Here is a 20,387-nt window from a genome sequence, read left to right as displayed (position 1 = left end):
TTTGGTGATATCCAAAATTAGATGATAAGCTTTGGAAGGGCAGGGACCAAAGACGTCTTTTTACTAACAAGCACCCTACCATATTTTCAGGTGCTCTAAAAATGCATAAATAAAAATGAGCAACTGCTTCCCCTGAATACTATTTCCCTCATTCGTCAGCTCTTATTCTTCAAGTTACACCATTCAGTTATCTTTCTATTTTCAAAAGAACTTTCTATATGAACTTTCCAGTCCTCTCTTGCCAAATGATCTTACTGTTTTTGGAAAGACTGCATATCATCTATATTTAACACCATTTCAGCTTGGTGAGGTGACTACAACATAGCATTAAACTCAGACTAAAAAAATGAGTGTGGCATTTCTAGGTTTTTCAAGTGTGTTAACGCAGCAGAGCTAATTTGACTGGGAAAAGTGCTTTCCACCAGATGTCTTGGATTTCAATAAACCTTCTTGCAGGTATTTGAGTTAATGGAATGGCAGTTAGATGCAAAAGGCTTTTGGATTAGTATTTGTGGTCACCATAGAAGTGTGTCTCAGAGAAATGTGAATGAAGGGGTCATCTAAAGAACTGATATGGAAGGTTTCTCCACAGGCACTTAATTCTTAGAAATTTACAGATGAAAAATGCTATATGAGTATTAATAGATAGGAATGAAATATGGATGAGGGGACACTAAAGCTGGAATAGCAAGTAGAACAAAGGGAATAAGGGGATTGGGGACATGATAAGAAACTGGACTAGAGCTGCAGACTTGGACAGAACTGTCTAAGAAAAAAAAAAAAAGGAAAGTTTAGATAGTTTAGATAAAGGAATGAAGAGGTGAGTAATATGAGAAATTATTTGAAGGAGGTCTGGGATGGGACATGGCTATCAGGGAGCCTAAGAGAAAGGGGTTGTAGCAGGATAAAGGATGACTAGAAGCAAAAAAGTCCTAGCTACTCATACAGATATCGTAACCTTTTCATAAAGACAGACTTGATAACAGGCTAGACAAGTAAAGAGGAAAAGAAACAATCAGGTTAGGTTTTTGTGAGAGACAGAGAGGTAGGAGGTACTGTAATGCACACACATGGAGAGATTCCAGGAGAGATTGTTTTTGTCTATGTTAAGCCTGGATTGGTGCTGATAATGTTTCTCAATGGATGTGCAAGAACATTTAATATAAACAATCCGCCATGAGATCTGAATGGACAGAAGGAAAAGATCAGAGTACACACAGCATATTCTGAAGAGCAATGTCCCAGGATCATTTGCCCAACAATGAACAAGGAAGAACAAGGGTGATCTGCTAGCCTGGAGAAAGAGTCTAAGGGAGAGGATGTGGGGGTGAGTGTGTGTGTACTTACCGCAGTTCACTGTTAGCAGTGAGACAAATCAGCCTTTGTAATATGCTAGTGACCACCTACAGTTTATGAAGACTGCAGAGGGAATAGTTTAGAAAATATTTACAGAGCTTGGATCTAGATGGCCCTTGCTGAGCAAAGAACAGTATCCACACTCCAGTATTCTTCTGTGCAAGTGTGTATCTTCTAACCCCATCAGAAAGCACCGTTGATATACCACTTTAGATAGGTATTTCATCAAGTCACTGGGACAGGAATGTGGCTAAAGTAATAGTAAATTAGCTTATATAATTCTAAAGTAAGATACCGAGCGTGAAGAGAAGTAGATGAAGGAAGCCTAAGTGCCTAAAGAAACAACAGAGGAAGAGAAACCACAAAAACAGATGCTGCAAAAATAACCAGAGAACTATGAACTGGAAGAATAATGGACAAGGTTGCAAAAGCCAGGGAGGAAGGAAACAACTGATCCTATGGAAAAATATAGGCGTGTAGAACCTGCAGGTATTATCCACGTGAGTCTTGTTAAGAGGAGTTGAACTGGAGCAGAAAAGGCACGTATCAGATAGGAAGATAATGAGGTAAAGTGATGTTTAAAGAACAGAACTTTAGATAGAGAAAGATACAATTTCACCTGCCTTGATTTTTAAGCTTGGAGTGTTTCCCTGGCTGGTCACTGATCACTAGGAAGTGGTTACATTAATTTACTAGCTATAAGGAAACAAACACTTAAGTGTGTACATAGCCATAAACACAGTCCTGCCTGTTGCCATTACTTAGCATTGCATGCATACTCCTCGTTTCACAGTTTTAACAGCTACCCAATTTGGGCTGCATTCACCCTCATGTCTGCCTGCGTGCGCAAATGCACGATTCTAGGCCTTGAAGCTTGTAACACTGTGTTTGTCCCATGGCTAGCCTCACTTCTGTGAGCTTGAGAGTGTGTCTGCATTGACATACAATGAAGCTTCCGTCACAGCTTTGCATTAGTGAGATGTGCATGATCAGACCCAACCTGCTAGGTCTCTTGGGAAACATGCACATAATTAGCCCCTTTGCACCGAAGACTTCATTGCTGTATTCGCCACATGGTGAGTGTCACCCAGTGGGTCTGCGAACACACGCACGCAGAAACCCTCCCGTCCCCAGGAAGCAACACTATATTTGCCATATGGTCAGGCTCACCTGCTAGGTCTGGGAGAAGGAGACAGACGGGCAACACACACACATAATGAAGCTCCCCACTGGGCTGCCTTAAGAAATTAAAAAAAAAAAAAAAGCCAAAACAAACACTTGACATAACTGTCACAAGATCAGACTCACCTGCTGAGTTTTGGGGCAGGGTGGGGTACTCAAATACACATGAATTTGCCATCTCTGCCCAAAGGGTGTCTCCTCGCAATGCCTGTGCTCCACCTCAGTGCGTGAGGCTGGAAAGCAGAGCAGCAGGGATGCACAGAGACCCCTAACCCCGCTCTGCCCCCACTCCCATCCGGGTTGCAAGGCTGTAATTGCTCCCTGATCTGGGTGGAAGGGGACATGCACCTCCATAACGAGCCTATGCTCCTCGGGGCCCTGTCACTACCACAGGGCCAAACCCGACTCCCGGTGGGGGCTCTGGTACCGGCTACTGCCCCCCTCCTCCCGGGCGCTGTTACTGTAATTGCCGAGGCAGAGACAGTCACCAGGGAGAAGATAACAAGCCTGCCTTTCCCTGGGCAAGCAGTGCTTGTAAACACCAGCAGCCAGAGGCACAGAGGGGCAGGCAGCCGGCAGGGCTGTCCTCACGCACGGCCGTTCCCGCCCCTCACGCAACGCCGGCTGCCTTCACGCACGGCCGCCCCACCCGTGAGCACCGGGGCGGTCGCCGGCCAGGGCGATGAGGGGTGCGGGCGCTCTGCGTCCCCCGCCCCGTCCCGGGCCGGGCCAGGCTCGGCTTCCCGGGACGCCGGGAAAGGCTTTCCCCGGGCGCCGCCCGTCAGCGCAGCGCTCCTGCCGCCGCCCTTCACCGCGCCGCCATGGCGGGCGGGGAGGGGGGGCGCGGGACTCCCCTGGCGGTGACGTGTGTTGCCATGGCGACGCCCAGGCAGCGTCTCGCTCCGAGTGGGGGAGTGGGGGGGGTGGGGGGATGACAACAAATATGGCGGAGAGGAGCAGGACGGCAGAGACGGGTCAGTGCCAGCCGCAGTCGCCTGGGCGGGGGGAGAGGGGAAGAGCCCCCCTTCTCCAGGGGCTTCTGGCAGTAAGGGGGGGGCCTGCCTCGCAGTGGAGTGCGGGGGACGGAGCCCTTCTCTCAGGGGAAAGGGAGGGAAGCGCCTCCTGGCCGAGGGCACTGAGGTGGACAAGGGGCTGGGGCAGAGGCCGGTGCCCGGGCCCCGGGCGGGAGGCCCCTGCCCTGGGAGCTGTGGAGGAGGGCAAAGCTCCTTCCCTTGGGGGATGAGGAGCATTTTCCCGGGGGAGAGGAGGTCGTGGGGAGTCCCTTCAGGCAGGGGGAGGGGGAAGAGCCCCCAGGCACTCCAGCCCTGTCTGAGGGGGGATTGCCCCATTGTGGGGAGGAGGGTGAGAGGGCGATAGCCCTGCTCGCCCAGCAAACAAAATGTGGGGGACAGCCCTGGTTATGCAGAAGAAGCAGCTGATGGTGGGGTAGCCTGCATTGCACACCATCCTCCCCACACAGGGGCAAAGGTGGCGGCGAAGGGCAGACCAAAATGGTGATGCACAGCAGTTCCCCTCACACAAGAAACCATGACCTGCTCTATTTAGAATGAAAAAATAATATGTGAATACACAGGGTTGGAATTGAAATTTCACCACAAGGCTAATAGCTTGGGGGTTGACCTGAAAGTGCTGCTTGACCTGTCCTGGGAGGTGTAAAGAACCCAGGGGGTGCAGAGGGGCAGTGTGCTGCACACCTTACATCTCACATACATTATTCTGTCTCGTTAAGGAATGTGCCAAATGTTATTCTTCCTATTCAGGATGTATTAAAATGGCTCTAACTGTGTATATGAAGATAAGTTTGGTGGTGAAACTAAAGTTTGTGTTTCCTCATGAATGATCAGGATCCTCTGGGTACAGGGGTCTTTCCTATTGTAACAAAACACAGTTAAGGTCCTTTCCAACCCACATGAAAACAAAAGCCCCCCAAATAATTTATGAAAATTAGAGATATTAACATTTGGAGGATGAAACAAAGATAATGGTAGTTTTTCTGAATATTTAATATCCCACAGCATCACACGTAAATTATTTGGGTTCCTGGACCAAGAGTTCATTTTCCTAGCCTGCTGTGTTAGCTGCTGTGCCTATGCTTTTCAGTCTCAGAAATGGCTCCAAATGAAGATGCATTGTTCATAGAACTGATTTTGGGTTTTGGGGCCACTTAAGGTGAAAAAAAGTGATAAATGTGTGAAATGCTGTTGTGCTCTGGGAAACAGTACTACAAAGACTACATCTAAATGGATTGGCCATAAGGTTCTTGAATTCCCTGTGGTCAGACATGCTGTTTATGAACCCCTGAAACCACACCGTGAAGTTTATTATACATTAAACTTGTCCACCAGGCAGGTGATTATTTTCATCTACTGTGTTGTGCAACACTGTCCTAAACAAAGCTGATCAGCTCTAACTGTGCTGTGAAACAGCAAACAAATCTCCAGTGGCCATTTGACTTTGTCAGCTTTCCTGCCTACTTCATGCACCTATGCCTATGTCTTTGTCAGTAACTTTCTTTGATGTATAATGTAACTTTCCTACTATTCCAGATTAGCACATAAACTTACTTTTATGTTGTGTTCTCAGCTACATTATTGAAATTTGCAGCCTTACAGTATTTGCATTTTATTTTCAACATCGTCCAGAACTTTTTCCACATCTAACCATTGCAGCTAACTAATCAGTGATTTTCTCATCAATGTTGTGTTTCAGCTTGTGCTGAAATCATGTTTTGTTGCATGTTCCTGACACATGTCTGCTTAAGTTTTGCAATGTCTGTCTGGCCATTCCGCAAGTCTTAATTTGCTGGTCCTTCTTTTTTGGAGAATCTAGATGAGGAATTAAGAATGCAAAGAACCACAAAGATAGGAAAAAGACCCAAAACTTTAAGAGGCCAATGGGGCTTGGGAAGCAAGCTTATGATCTTGGCCCATTTTTAAGAAAGGCCATGGAAAATAGGCTCTGGGAAAAAAGGTGGGGTGGTTTGGTGTTTTTTGCCTTTTCCCACCTAAACTTTGGTTTCTGGCTGTCCCCTGATACTAAGGCATCCTTGGTGGATCCCCAGAAGAACCTGTCTGTTCCCTTAGTGTCAGAGGATACTGACACTGTTGATGAGCACATAACATAATTGGGGGATGTTCTTGGGGAGTCACAGAGTTATTAAAGGAAACTTATTCATTCTTTATTGCAACATGGATTACTGTTAGAGACTAATCTTTGCTGGTTTAATTCAGTAACCTGTGTTTAACAAGAATCAGCATAAGGGAAAAATGTCAGAAAAAATATAATATGCACTTACAGAAATGTGATTCTAAAATTTTTCTTCCTAAATATTATTTGATACTAAATTCTATACATCTAAGATGCTTACAACCCCTCTAAACTCTTAGGTTTGAAAATATACTGTGTCAAGAGGTTTTGTATATTAATTATACTTTATGGAAAACACACCTTTTTATAACGCAAGAATTTTTCATTTCAATTTTATTAGTATCTCCTTATTCTATTATAGGAAAATAAATCTGTTAATATTTCTTACACTAGTAATCATAATTGTTTCTGTATCTTAAAATCTTTTCATACTTGCATTCTTTTTTCATGTAGAGGATTTTTGTTTCTGTAGTAGTTTTCACAAATTTTTAAACTTTTTTTTATTGGGGAGAGGGATTAGGACACTCAGAATTGCACAGAGTACTTCAGAAGAGGGACTGTTATCGGCTTTTATTATTCTGTTATACTTAGCATTATTTTCTATATCACAGTTTAAGCCAATCTATGTGTTTCAAATGAGATTGAGACTTAATACGGAAGGTAGATTAACTCACATCTGTCTACTACAGAGTTCATATTCTGGTACTATCCTCTCTGGACTAGGCAGACATCTGGTCTAATCCATTAAAATAGTTTCTGTGTTCTGATGTTTAGTTAAAGTGCTGTAAATCAACTCGCTTTACCCTGGATTAATCAATCATTTTCCCATTGCAGTTGGCTCCTTAGTCCTAGCTGGTTCCTTGGAACTGCTCGAATCAGCTTTCTGGAATAAACCATAAATTTGTATGCTTCCCTGTTTGAGTTTCCAGGCTGAAGCCTTCATGTCTCAAGCTGGGAGTCCAAATTAAAGGCAACTTAAATCTTCACAAATGAAGTCTGCAGGAGAATGAAAGTGATTAAGTTTATTTAGTTACTTTCAGCTTTTTGGTTTAACTTCCAGTTGTTCTGCTCAGCTGACCTTGATGTCTCAAACCTTTAGAAGATACAGGATATAGCAAAATGGCCAGCTTAGTTAAGTTTCTTCAAAACCAGATCAATGTTATTTTTCCAATTCTGTAGCAAAGAGGACCTTATTAACTTCTCTAAGGAAGGTTTTGGAGTAGGTCAAAGTGAGTACTGCCTGTATTTGCTAATTTTTTGACCCATGAACCAGATGAAAGTATTTAACTTTTCAGACATGGATCCAGCTAAAATTTCACTAGTTATGTCATTCTCCTCAGGTTACTCTTTTCTAGGGATCTGTATTACCTTCAGAAGACTTGCTCCCAGAGGTCTGAGTGATCAAAGGGTGCAGGTTATCTCTGAGTTCTGTAATAGTTTTCTATCTGGGGCAGCTGCATATTAGCCTGGATTGACAGTTCTAATATGTGTTATTCCACAGTTGCGAGCCATTTTGTGGATATTCATATTTCTGATATTTCATTGAGTCATCACCACTGAAATCATAGCGAAAGTGAAAAAAAAAAGGCCTTTACTCACAGTACTGGAGAGGATATAAATATATGTCTTTAGACCAAAGATCCTTGTTATCGGAACAAACAGATTTCCCACCTGAATGCATAGTTTTTCATGTTTATTTACATGTCATGATAGATACCTTGCAGAGCGATGTTAAGCCACATTTCGTGTTAAGAATGGTTAGAATTTTTGAAAGCATTCACAGTCATGCTGACCTGGCTTCGGGGAGGAGAGCTCCAAACCACTGCTGAATGCTGTACCCCCACTCAAGGTTTGGGTAGTAATTAAGATTTCTAAAATACTTAGTGTTTAGATCATTATTTCAGAGATCTGCATGTGGAGGGCCCAAATGGATAGCTGTGTAAATTCTGCAGTGTTTTCTAATTGATTTTAATATGATAGTGCTGAGCTGGACTATTTTGAAAGATAGCTTTTATTATTCTTTTGAAAAAGAATAGTTATTCTTTTAAAAAATATTTAATCACATAGGGTATGAACACATTCTAGTGTCAGGAACATACTGCCTTTTTTTAGGTGGCCTTAAGTATTAAATAAAAAGCCAAACTAAGTAAGACAACCTCATTTATTTGTCTTTAAAGTAGGCCTTTTTGATAGCTGGAACTTCTCATTCACTGGCTTTATCATGATGAAATTTAAAATAGGAGAAATAGGCTAATTACCTTAACGACATTATTTAGTCTTGGTCTTTAAAATAACACCATATGTCAATGGTACTTCTGGTCTTCCAGGCAAATTTAATTTCATCAACTGAATTGTTCTTTCTTAAATTCTCTCTGAATTTTCAAGTGTATGTAAACAAAATAGCTTACTTCCTAATATACATTACTAGCCTGTAAACATAGCTGAATTCCAGTGTTTGGGAAAAAACATTGCAGTCCTCGTGCTGAAAGGGATCTACCTACTATATCCTCCTGTCAACATGAAGAGATTTCAAAAGTCAGTGGAAAACTGTAAGGGTGCTGGGCCCAGACTTGCAGATGTTCACACACCATAAAGAGCTGCTTACAGTTGTTTATAAAATGCTGCAGGATGTATTTGTAAACAAATCTAAAATGTATTTTGTTCAACAAAGACATTTGCCAGAACTTACTGATAGCACTGGTACATTTTAGCTTAAGCAATTCCAAGTCCAGGGGATATTAGAGAAAGGTTTGTCAGTAAATTTGAAGCACTCTGTAAGGCCATTAACTACTTCAGGTTTTACTGCTTAAGTTGAAATATTAATTGAAGTGATATATACAAATTAACTATAGTTGCTACAGAAAAATATTATAATAATCATTATACTCTGTTGCCAGTAGACTGATATTCAAGTAATTTCCAACTTCTTCAGTTATCTAGTGGAAACAATCCCCACTAGAAAAGTTCACTGAAGAAGAGCTGCTAGTACACTTTTGGTACTCATAGCTTTGATCATATTTCTGTTACATAATTTGCCATATAAGAAGACCTGAGAAATACTAATGAAGGCTTTATACAGCCAGAAGATATAATTTCAGAAAAAGAAAGAAACAGGAATGTGTTGAGTATTCCAGTTGCCACTTCTTAATGGTTTACCATTTCCTAGCCATATTTCAAAGTTTTTTCTTTGACAAATAATCAAAGCTTTTGAAAGTTACTTACCTTAAGCCTCCCAACATTTTTTCTTTCAGTGAAGTTCAAAGCACCCAATTAATTATTAGCGCCTGTGAGAGGAGGTTTTTGAATTTGCAAAAAGTAAAATGAGACATATTGAGAATTTTAATAGGTTTTATACTGAAATTTGTAAAACGGAAGTTTCTGCAAGTTTCTTTAGTGTGTCTGTCACTGTATTTAGTAGGCGGAAGTCTCATGCAAAAAACCAGATAAACCTCAGAATGCATCTATATGGCCTACATAGCATTTCTGGTTTTTGACGTTCTGCTTTACAGATACAATGTTCATTAAAATAGTTTTCAAAGTCAGCTTCCTGTGTTAAGATGTAACTGGCTTGATCTCCACATGGGGCCACTAACAGGACTGGGACATTTAATTTTGCCGCACAAGCCTGCTTTCCAAGGGGACACCTAGTAGCAACAGCCGTTATCTTTCACAGAAGAAATGGGCAACTTATCTACACTCACAGATTTTCCTTCCTCCTGTTCCTCTTTCCTCCAGCAGCACTTGTTTAGGGACAAAAGCAATAGAGTGAAATCACTGTATAGTCATCTTAACTTTTTTTTTTCTTTTTTCTTTAAAAGAAGATAACAGAAAGCACCAACCTCTGGATAAGTGAGGTGCCACAGGACATGAAGAGGATTTTGGTACAGATACTTGCTGCTAATGTCACTCTGATCAGCAGTGGTGCTGCTGGATGCAGTCTGGCTCCAGCAGACCCACCTAGGTGTATGCATCATGTTACATCACTCTTGTTTCTGGAGGATCAATTGTGCTGCCCTTTTCTAGAACTATGTGATTCTATAGAAACTAGCTCAGATTTCTCGACTAATCCCCAAAATTAGTTGGCATGCAGAGCCTCAATGCCGAATTGCCATGTTTAGATTGCATTGTACCTGAGATAAGAAGTTCTTCCAGGCTCAAGCTGTGTCTGCAATTAATCTACAATAGAGGTAAACCAATTTACAAGTAATCAAGAGTTGGTTATGGGTACACATCTATGTGTCCCATATCCTAGCTTCCCTGTCACACTGTCCCCACAACTCATCATTTTCTTGACATTGCCACAGACGCCAAGCTTATCATTTAAGAAGTGCTATATTTTTTAACATTAGATTTTTAAAATTTTTTTTTTTAAGTAATTTTACCATTTGTATGTTGGAATGGTTTGGAAAACTCTGCTCTACCAAAATAATAGTGACGACTTCAATTTCATTTTGTCACAGACTATGCAAATTCAGAGATGTGGACTGTAGTATTAAATCTAGGGCCCTGATCCTGCAAATGTTTGGCATTGAGTCTGATGTATATATGTGTATAGTAAAGTGTTTTCATGCTTGGTTCTATTTTCAGATAAGTAATGTGTTAAGGTTAGAGACTAGAATATATACAGTCTGATACATATGTTTTCTGATACACGTATGTGTCCCTGTTCTCTCAGAATGATTAACTGGCTGATTTTATAGATACATTGTGGTAAAAAACAAGCATAGAAAAGGGAGTGTGAGAAGAAAGTAGTTGTCAAATTATTATTAAAGAAACAAGCTATCTCACTGTATTTCATTTACGTGCTAATTCATAGAGCTATTTACTTCACAGTGGATCTCACAATCATGAGTGAAAACTGGCAAGATTTTGCTTTTACATATTGTTTCATAACCACCTCAAAAAATGTGTTGAATTTCAGTCCCCGCAAAAGCAAGTGGAACGTCAGTTCCCGTGAATCACCAGAGCAAAGCAACAGGAATCCATTCCAAAGAAAGCCCAGCCGGATTCATTATAAGTCTACTGATGTGTTTTCATTTGCAATAAGCAGCAAAGTTACTGTCCAATTACAGTAAACTTTAGAGCCGGGTAACACCTATCAAGTGACTATCATGTTTTCATGCATATGTAATGCAGATGAGATAGTATGATGCACTTGATTAATGAACAATTCCTCAAATAACCTATAAAAATCCAAAGGCAGCGGCATTATTTCAGAGGAACTGTCCATGTAAAACAGGACTGTGAGATAAACTTGCCTCTGTACTATTTACCTATACCCGAGGTCTGTAGTGCTGCGGAATAGCAGATATTTCGTAACTACACAGGATACCAGTATATCTGCTGGTTATTTTATTTCTAAGCAGTACAAATAACCAGTTATTTTTTTTCGGAGCTTTCGGTATGTAAGCCTTCTTGTAATTTGGCTTGTGTTCTGAATATTTGAAATACTTTGTATGCATTTCATATTCCTATAAATATTGTGTCATCTTAACATTTGCTTAGTTAAAAAACTGCTGAATACGGTGTATTAGTAGTGTTCTCTATAGTTAAAATCCTCTTGTTACGTTGGTGATGCAAGAGAAGTAATAGATCAAGTTTGCCTTGCTGTCATTTTTATGTTAGAAAACAGGAATTCTGAAACAATATTTAAATCTTTTGCTATGTAGTACTTATGCTTTGTGAATAAAATAAAACACTGCAATAATCTAATTATTTGACATGAAATACTAGATTACGTTAAAGTGTTTCTTAACTAAAGAGTAAATTCAGCAATGTGAGTGGGCAATGCTTGGGTGGAAGAAATTCTCAGTGGCTTAAAATATTACTTTTTGGATTGGACTGTTTTAGAAAGTAAGGGGAAAGATGCTATTCTCAACTAAGAATTTAAAGGAGGTGTTTCAATGAGTAATTACAATTATGGCAGTAATTAATAGTGTAATTGATTTCAGCAACCTCGGGGAACAAATTACTCCAGAAGTAGTACTAAAATCCCCAAATTATTTTAAATATGTAGTAGTCAAGAAGAAATTAACTGTCTCTGAAACTACTGTTGACTTAAATTCACTGACAGAAGATATGCCTGCCTCTAAACAAAAAGTAAATAGGAAGCAAGGGTAAACCCGTGTCTTTAAATTACACATATTCAAGAGCCAAGGAAAAATAGAAGTTCAACCCAAAGAAAGATGCATGATTTATAGTGCATAATACACAAGATGGAAATTGTTGGTGAACTTAACCTTGCCCGGTTTTCACTTATCACACTCGTAACGATAGCCCAAGCAGTTGTAGCAATGTGCTATTACCTCTCTTCCAATCATTTGTGCAGTACAGGGTCTTGAAGAGGAAGATGGTGCTGTGCAAAACTGCTGCTGTGTTTCCCCACAAGATTTTGTGCTCTGTGAAGCCCTCATGGAAAGCCTGGTTTCCCATCGACAAGGATTCATTACCAGCATAAGGATGTTAGTGGTTGAGTCAGGAATTGAATTCAAGTCTATGGAATGCTATCCTTTGGCTGGTGTTATTTCTTGAGGTTGTTCAGAAATAGCTTTTAGTAAGCATTTTGCAGGTAAACATTCGGCATTTAAAAACCTTGTCAAAGAAAGGTTTTTGAAAATACATAGAATATCCATGTGTCATTAATATACCTGAAAGTTTAAGCTAGATATCCGGCTTTTGTTAAATCAATGCTTCATACCTAGGGCAGCTTTTGAAACACGGATATATACCTAGCAGACATATGTATATATGATTATATACATAGCATATATCTATGAAGCTTCCTTTCCTTTCCTCCCACTTTCTCCATCCTTCCCCACATATAATACAAAACCAGGTGTGTAAAAGCTGATTTGTTTCAGGATTAGGTGGCATGGGAAATATTTACAGCATTTTAGGATAGTACCAGTAAATACTTCAACCATCAAGCTCTTCTGCCACTTTTGTGGATAGTATCATGAGCTTTTGCCCTTACCTGGCATTTTCTACCAACTACAGTTCCAAACCGTGCAATTGTCTGCCTGTTTTGACTCAGTATTTTTTGCAGGTCACATGCACTGCTTGTCTTTGGGAAATCAGTTGCTTGCAGATTTCAAAAACATGGGACCCTACGAAAGTTTTACCTGCTGAAGTTCTGTAGTACCACGCAAGTGATGTGCTTTAACTCTACAGTTCTTTCCCTGCCTCAGAATCGCTAGACACAGAATTCCTTCTTGCTTAGCAGGACACCCCCCCCACGCTCCCCCCCCAAATCTTTTGCTGACCTAGAACTTGAGTTCCTATGCACTCTTCAACTGGTGTTTCAGCATCCCCTATTATTCACATGCAGACCTAATTCTCTGAGCCACCTCTTATCTCCCAGGAAGAATGGACTTGCTGATACAATTACTTTTTGCAGATGCAACTCTGAGGACAGGACTAGCTGAGCTATTATTTACTCTTTTCTCTGCTAGTTGGGGATGTATGTGATGCATCATATTTTTGTTTATAATTTGTATGTTTTATGCTTTTGTTTTATCTGTTTCTTGTTTAAAGAAGTGTTGCTACTATAGCAACTGTTGCATCATGTGATATCTTTGATATTATCAAGATGCCAAATACTTGTTAAAGAAGAAATCTGTATATCGGATGAAATTCACTGATTCTTACAATGTTTTTAAATAAACATTTTTTTCAGTTAAGATATTTGGCACTACTATTTTTTTCAGGGTTTTTTTTTTTTCCCATTTCTGGTGACTGTTTTAGTGGATAGGTTAGAGATTATACATACAGTAAAAAGAGTAATGGATTGTATTTTTTTCTTGCTTACTGAGTTCAAAGCTTTGTTTACTTTTTTATTTTCATGAGGAAAAGCTGTTCTTGGACATTTTGGGTTTCTCTAAAGTGATACAAAAAATTCCATTACTATTTGTCTCTGACAAGATGGTGTATCCTTGGAGATAACCCACACTGAGATAATAAATAAATATTTGCGAAGTGAATCTTGAAGTTATGCTTTTAGGTTAAAGATTGGAAACAAATATTACATATAAACCAAATACAAGTCAACAACAAGTTGACTTATTTTCTTTTCCGTAAACTCATAAGACCATGCCAGCCACTGGGAGTGAGAAGTCATTGTTCAGAGCAGTATTCGTCTGCCAGATCTTGTCTTTAGTTCAATGTTCTTCACGAGACTTTGGAAAGAAGCTATAATTGACCTTGGATTGATAATTGTATCTCTTTCTGGGTCTACTTTTTGTGTGGGGATTTCTCATCATCTTTTCATATTTGATCGGTAAGTTGATGGCTTGGTTTTGGGCTAAGCACCTCATGCATTTTTTTGTTCCTACTTATCTTTGAGCTGCCTGCTGTCAGCTCAATATGAGCATTTACGCAAAGTGCTCTTTGCCGTACCACTTGCATAGGGACACAATGTGACATCTTCTCTGATCATTTTGCTTTGACGTGTTTACATATAAGAACAAGACTGTTTCCACTCTCGGCTTTGGCTGAGACACCTATGCCATACCTTCTGCTAGAGTAAATCAGTTTGGATCTGTATATCTAAAGAAGTATAAGATATTTAGATGTACTTATGCCTTCAAACCGAAAAGAAAACGTTAATGGTGCATTAGTTGAGAAAGTGTTGCGAAAGTTAAAAGGATATGTTGTCTTGTAGCCTCTGTAGAAACAGTATCTTGTGCAGTAAAAGTAAAAAAAAACCCCCAAACCCCAAGAAATAACAATGTTTCCTTCCTATTTATGGAACCTACCATAAACTTTTTAAGTCCATAGCAGTGAGCTTGCAGTTTATTTTTCCTGAGTACTTTCAGAACCTTTGCAAAGCTCAGAATTTACCTGATATTCTCTGCTAAACTTGTCTTTCATTATGAATGTTTTCTTGGATATTAATATCTTCTTGCAGAGATAGACTCTTGACAATCAGTCTGCTGGTCAAACTGTAGGAGGAAAGTAATTGAGACAATTACTGTAAAGATGCCTTATCTCAAATTGAGTTTCTAAATAACAACACAGCATTACTGGTTTTTAGAACTAGATCAAGCTGTATGAGAATGCTGTCTTTGATAATCAACATTTTCCTTGTTCTGCTTGACCTTTGAAATAGGTAACGGTGACAGTACAGGCACAGTACCTGAAGGTGAGGCAGCAGGTGTGGTTGGTACCACACCAGGTATTCTCCCAGATTTTTAGTTTTAACATAATTTCTTCCATTTCTTTTCAGATCATGGTGACTGTGAATTAAGTACATTTCAGATTGACAACACTCTCTGCAGTACCTTTAGATTCTCAGGCTCATGCTCAATCCTTGCTGCAGGATGCATGGCTGTGAAGATCAAAATGACAGTTGTGTATTCCCCTTTTTCTTGGAATTTTTAAGCTACTGAAGCTGGAATTTCAAGTTCCTGCCTGCTGCTGTCTGTAGGAGTTTTACAATGGCCATAGAGCATTCAGAGCATTATTATGCATAATATAACATTCTGATAGCAGAAATAACAAGTCTTTCTGAATATTCATGTTGCTGAAGCCTAGGGACAATGATATAAAAGCTTTTATTAAAAAAATAATCAAAGAACAGGAGAACATATTCAGCTATTAAGACTATAGATTTCTAGAAATGCAGGTATAAAAGAATTTTGCTAAAATTACACTGTTTGTAGTTTTCTGATTTGTGGAGAAGACACTATTATGGGCATACCCTCCATAAGTGTCACTTGTCCAAAATGTGAGTTGAGCAATGCTCATCCGGATACTTGTTCTATTTAGGAGCTAATAGGAGTTGCTGTTGGTCATCTGAATGAATTTTTGTTTATTGCAAACTGTACTGAGAGTTCAGATTCACTGCTTTGTATGGGTTTATAACAACATTACTGCTCAAGGCTGACGAAATTGTTTGCTAGGATACCTGGAAACTTTTCTTGGCCCCTGGACGATAGGAATCTGGCTATTAGATCCTTACACCGTAGAAATTTTCAGTAGCAAAATGTATCCTAATTTTGTTCTAAAATAAGGATCCCACAACAGAATGAGAGGTCTCTTGATGACCTTTGTAATATTTAAAGAAAGACTTCTACAAAGTTCATTTGCGCTTATCCTATCTTTGCATGTTACCTTACTTTTCTAATTGGCTACCCTTGTTAGGCAATGTCTGATTATAAGAATGATGCAGGTTTTCCAGGCAAATTCACTCTATATTTTTCTATGTCTGCTTTAATGCAGCTGCACTCTCCTACCTAATGTAGCATGAGGGTAGCTGCTGGCTGCTAACTCTGGATTCTGAAGTTTGTCACAGCTGGAAGCTGGGCTTGTTGTTTACCCAATTCAAAGAGTAACTATTATTTACTACAGAGGTAGCTTCCTCTAGAAACTGCAGTTTTTAAAGGAAATGTACCTAAATTTGTATGATGTTTATTGTCGCAAATACTGTTTTAATATTTGCCTAAATGAAAATATCTTGAATTTACTCTTTGAATAGCAAGAAGCTCCAGAAGTTTCCAAACTCTTCCTCCTAAGAATCTCAGTCCCTCTAACTGATGCTATTCATTTTCACTCGCTTGATGTGAAATATATCCATGATGACAATAGCAATGAGTGCAGATAACAGAAGACTCTGTCCAGGTTTTATTTTAAAATCTTACATACTTACAGAGATTTCAGACACCTACGGATTTTATACCTGATAGAAAATTACCATTAAAGTTTAATACTGTGGTAAAAGTAAATCCTAGGGATTTGCTGGAGACTCCAGGAGTTTAAGCTATGAAGAATTAGAATAAAATAGCTATGTGTCTTACAACCTATAAGAAAAATAATTGACAAAATAAGACCTACAGTCTGAGAAAATGTCTTTGCTAAGTTACTTTTGCCTTTGCTTGTCTTATCTAACCTTTTTTCACAGGAGAATCAGGGCTCCTTAACTGTAATGTGCAGGATGTACTTCAGTTAATTCTCTTCTTTCCCTTTCAGTTTGTTTCAGATTGAAGCGCTATGTCCCTTCCCTACAAGGTTCTGTCGTACATCTTTGCCTTCAGTCAGGAAAATCTACTTAGGGCTCCCCAGTTGTGAGGACAGTATCTCTTTATTGGCCAGAGGACTCATGGCACAGTATAACAATTCTCTCCATCTGAAGATGGTAATGTATTCTCAGCAATGCTCGCTGCATCTGCTGAAGGGACAAGCGTGAAGCCATGTCTTAGAATCTAGTAAAACAGCAATGCAGGCTCTGTTTCGGCCAGTAGTCTGGCCTTTTCTTTATCACCCGAGGAGAACGTGCCAGAAGGGACATAATGCCGTTGTGCTATTTAATAACGTGAAGTTCAAAGACCTATGTTTTGCATGTTTAGAGATTAACTAAAGATAATATAACTCAAAATTTAACAACAGTACATTCTGAATATTCAAAGTACTGTGTAATAAGGAACATGCAAGGAGAAATTAATATTATTAAATGACTACGAATTATAGGCTATTTGCTGATTTTATTCTCATTCCTGAATGGCTACATTAGGCCAGGAGGAGCAGATGGAAACTTTTTGCTAGGACACAGCTACTCGACAGCTTCCTTCTGCATCACGTAAAGACTCTATTGGCAGAAATTCTCATTTGTCAGTTAGGTTGAAAGGGAGATGTAGCTCTGTCTTCTGCCTGTTTTTCCCACACTGCCTTATAGTGGCAGTATTATGAATGTAATCTTTTCTAGTTTATTCATCTTTATCTAAGCAGTGTTTCCCAGCTATCTTTTAAGAATTACAAGAAGCCTATTACTTTTAGCTGAGACCTACAAGGGAGCATTTACCAGGAGTTCGGTCTTCTTACTGCTCTACTCAGTTGACTCCCTGCCTTCTGTTCTTTCCCTTTGGTCCCTGGCAGCTCATGCATTCTTGGCAGAGAGCTGCAGGTTTTCTCTGAATTTTTCTTTGTATCCTTGATTCCAGGTGTTGGATAACAAACGATTAACTTGACTACCTGTGACAGGTATACGGGGGCTCTTAATCAAAGTGGCACTGAACTGAAACTGAGGATATGGTTTTCTTGTGGCTGCTGTCCTGAATTACAGGTTGCATGCTGCAGTGGGATGAATTCTGTTAAGTGACACAATCATGGCCATACAGATACACATGTGCCCCATCCAGGTCTAAGCTTGCCTCTGGTGTTACCAGCCTTTAAGCAAATCGTATCAGCATACTGGTAAAAAACATCTGGCTAAAAGTATCATAAGAAGCATTTTTAGATTTAAAAAAAAAAAACCCAACAGTTTACATGCCACAGTTTGTTATTTGTGGGTAATTATTCAGTCTAAACCAAATAACCTTGAGGTTGCAAATAATAATTTTGCTAAAAAATAATAGTGTGCATTATGTAATATCTAACTTCTGGGATTATGGTAAACTAAGAAAAGGTCTAAATTATCTTTGTTCTGTTGTAGTACTTCTCAAAGAGAGTAAATTTGAAATTTCTTCCCTGGGAAGGCTGGGGATTTATATGCTGAGTGTTGACCTGGATATACATATTTTTTAATCTGGGATTTATATACCTCTGAAAATATGGATATATAATAGAAAGCCTGACAGACCCTTTAACTGTGGTGTCACTAATACGTAATTTGTTACCTCAGCTAAGGTGTTTTGCCTCAAGAGGTGGAATACATTTATGTATGGAAAGGTCAGTTTTAATTAATAAGCTGTTTTCATCATTCGAGGCTAATATGAATTGCTTGTAACATTTGTGTGAAATAGTTTTCAATATAAAAATAAAACAAATTGAGCTTTATGTCACATTCATCACCCCCTGTAACCCATTTAAATGTCAAAAAATCAGTGCAGACCAAAAGTCTATTTCTAGAACCCTTAGTAGACCTATTTATCAGAGTGAAATAAGATATTATCATCCCATTATTCCATCACATGCCTTCTGCACTTGAAGACACACACATTTCTTCTGGTTTTCTGTAGCACAGAAGATAGTTTTTCTGTTGTTAAATATTTGTTGTCCAAACAGTAAATAATGAAGAAAATGCTGAGCCAATGTCAGAAGAATGAGTAGCTAGTTATGTTATTGTGTATTTCTTTCACTATACTATAATATTAATGCATAATATAACATACAAATATTAACTTACTTTCTTGTACATTTCTCAATTGAAAAAAATCACTGTGTTCTTTCATCAGTATTTGGAAGCAAATTTTTTGCATACTGTAATTTGTTAGTATAATTTGACTGGAAGGACTAAGCTTTCAATATATACACTACTGATGTACTTTGACAAAAATCATGCTGCTGTATAGAACAGTTATATCCTCATATATTTTATTACAAAATAAACCCCACATTTTAATTTTTTTCTTTATTTAAGTTATTTTTCTGAGTTTTGTTTCCTAAGCAAGCAAGGCTCAGATAATCACATGAACTTAAATAAATAAATAATAAAAAAAGAGTATGTCTCTCCCTTCTAATAATTTTCAAATTTCAAAGATGAGTGGGACTTAACAGTCTCAAAGGTTCTAAGTTCATTTAAGATGCATGAAAATAGGCAGCAGGATAGAGGAAAAAGATCCCATTAATGCCCATAGTGAAAAAGATGCTGCTGAGGATTATGATAAAGGAAGATGCTGCTGAGGAGTTCAGTTCTGGGGAATCCATGCAGAATATATGTTTTAGAGAGCTCCAGTCAAAAGAACACCAGACTATTGCACATGAGAGTGTTCAGCCACAGGACACGCATGTGCAAGAAACCAGGCTGCGTGGGTTGTTACTTAGAGAAGCGTTAACATATGATGCCATTATTATATCCGGATTCTTGAATAAACTCTGCAAAGATGCAAAGAAAGAGTTCATTTACTGGTGCATATGTTAAATGGTGCAAATTTCATGTTATGTAGAAAAGCATGGGGGAATATCCTTGTACTGTTTTTCATAGTTTTGTTCTCTTTTTTTAATTTATTTTTTTTTTTTTATGCTCATGAGGGTTTTTTTTGCTTTTACTGCAACAGGTAGTGCCATTGGAAGTGATGATATCATAGCAGGGAATGTGAGCAAGTACACTGTTCTCCCAGCTGGTTATTGTGGACAGCCTAAGAAAGGACATCTTATATTTGATGCCTGTTTTGAAAGTGGTAAGCATTTTCATCATTATTTTATGTTACTGAGTTGTCAGTATATTAACACTTTTAACTATATCACTTGTCTTTATAAAAGGCATCTTAATTCTAAAGAAGACTTGCATTAAATACTGCTTGATTCACTTCAGTCAGAGTATGACATCAAACCAGACTGTTCAAATATAAAAAAACAGTTTTGAAGAAGTTTGTTATTACCTACAAAGTACATTTCATCAGGTCCATCTCTTACCACATGTAGATACATAACTGGATTTTATTCTATTATTGTATACAGTATTTGTAGACCACTAATCAAAGATGTAGTATTTGAAATGTTATTTTAAAATTTAATTTGGAAGATTACTGGGGAAGTTAACCTCATAAAGTGCAAAGCTCATCCACACATAGTTAGAAGATTTTACAAACATGTACGTGCTGTTTTTGAATGTATTTCTTTGTGTTTCTTGTGGCCTAATTCTGTACTGCTGAGGTTAGTGGAAGTTCTGCCTCTGATGTCAATAGAAGCAAAATTAAACTTTAGGAAGCTACTGCAAATTGAAAAAGAAATTATTTTTACAAGAGTTA

General features: G+C 38.8%; 1 protein-coding gene across 3 annotated transcripts in view; it reads left to right on the top strand.

Moving 5' to 3' along the window:
- Window positions 1-3,470: 3,470 nt before the first annotated feature.
- LOC129209288 (BEN domain-containing protein 5) overlaps window positions 3,471-20,387 on the top strand; it is a 952,643-nt gene continuing 935,726 nt past the window's right edge. For all 3 annotated transcript variants that reach the window (XM_054833489.1, XM_054833488.1, XM_054833496.1), the window contains exons 1-2: window positions 3,471-3,512; window positions 19,695-19,817. In XM_054833489.1, coding sequence (XP_054689464.1) covers window positions 3,482-3,512; window positions 19,695-19,817 — 154 coding nt within the window. In that variant the 5' untranslated portion in view covers window positions 3,471-3,481. The remainder of the gene's footprint in view (window positions 3,513-19,694; window positions 19,818-20,387) is intronic.

Source organism: Grus americana, chromosome 8 (assembly GCF_028858705.1).
Source record: "Grus americana isolate bGruAme1 chromosome 8, bGruAme1.mat, whole genome shotgun sequence".
NCBI lineage: Eukaryota > Metazoa > Chordata > Aves > Gruiformes > Gruidae > Grus > Grus americana.
The sequence above is the reverse complement of the archived record's forward strand: the minus strand, read 5'-3'. Positions and strand labels throughout refer to the sequence as shown.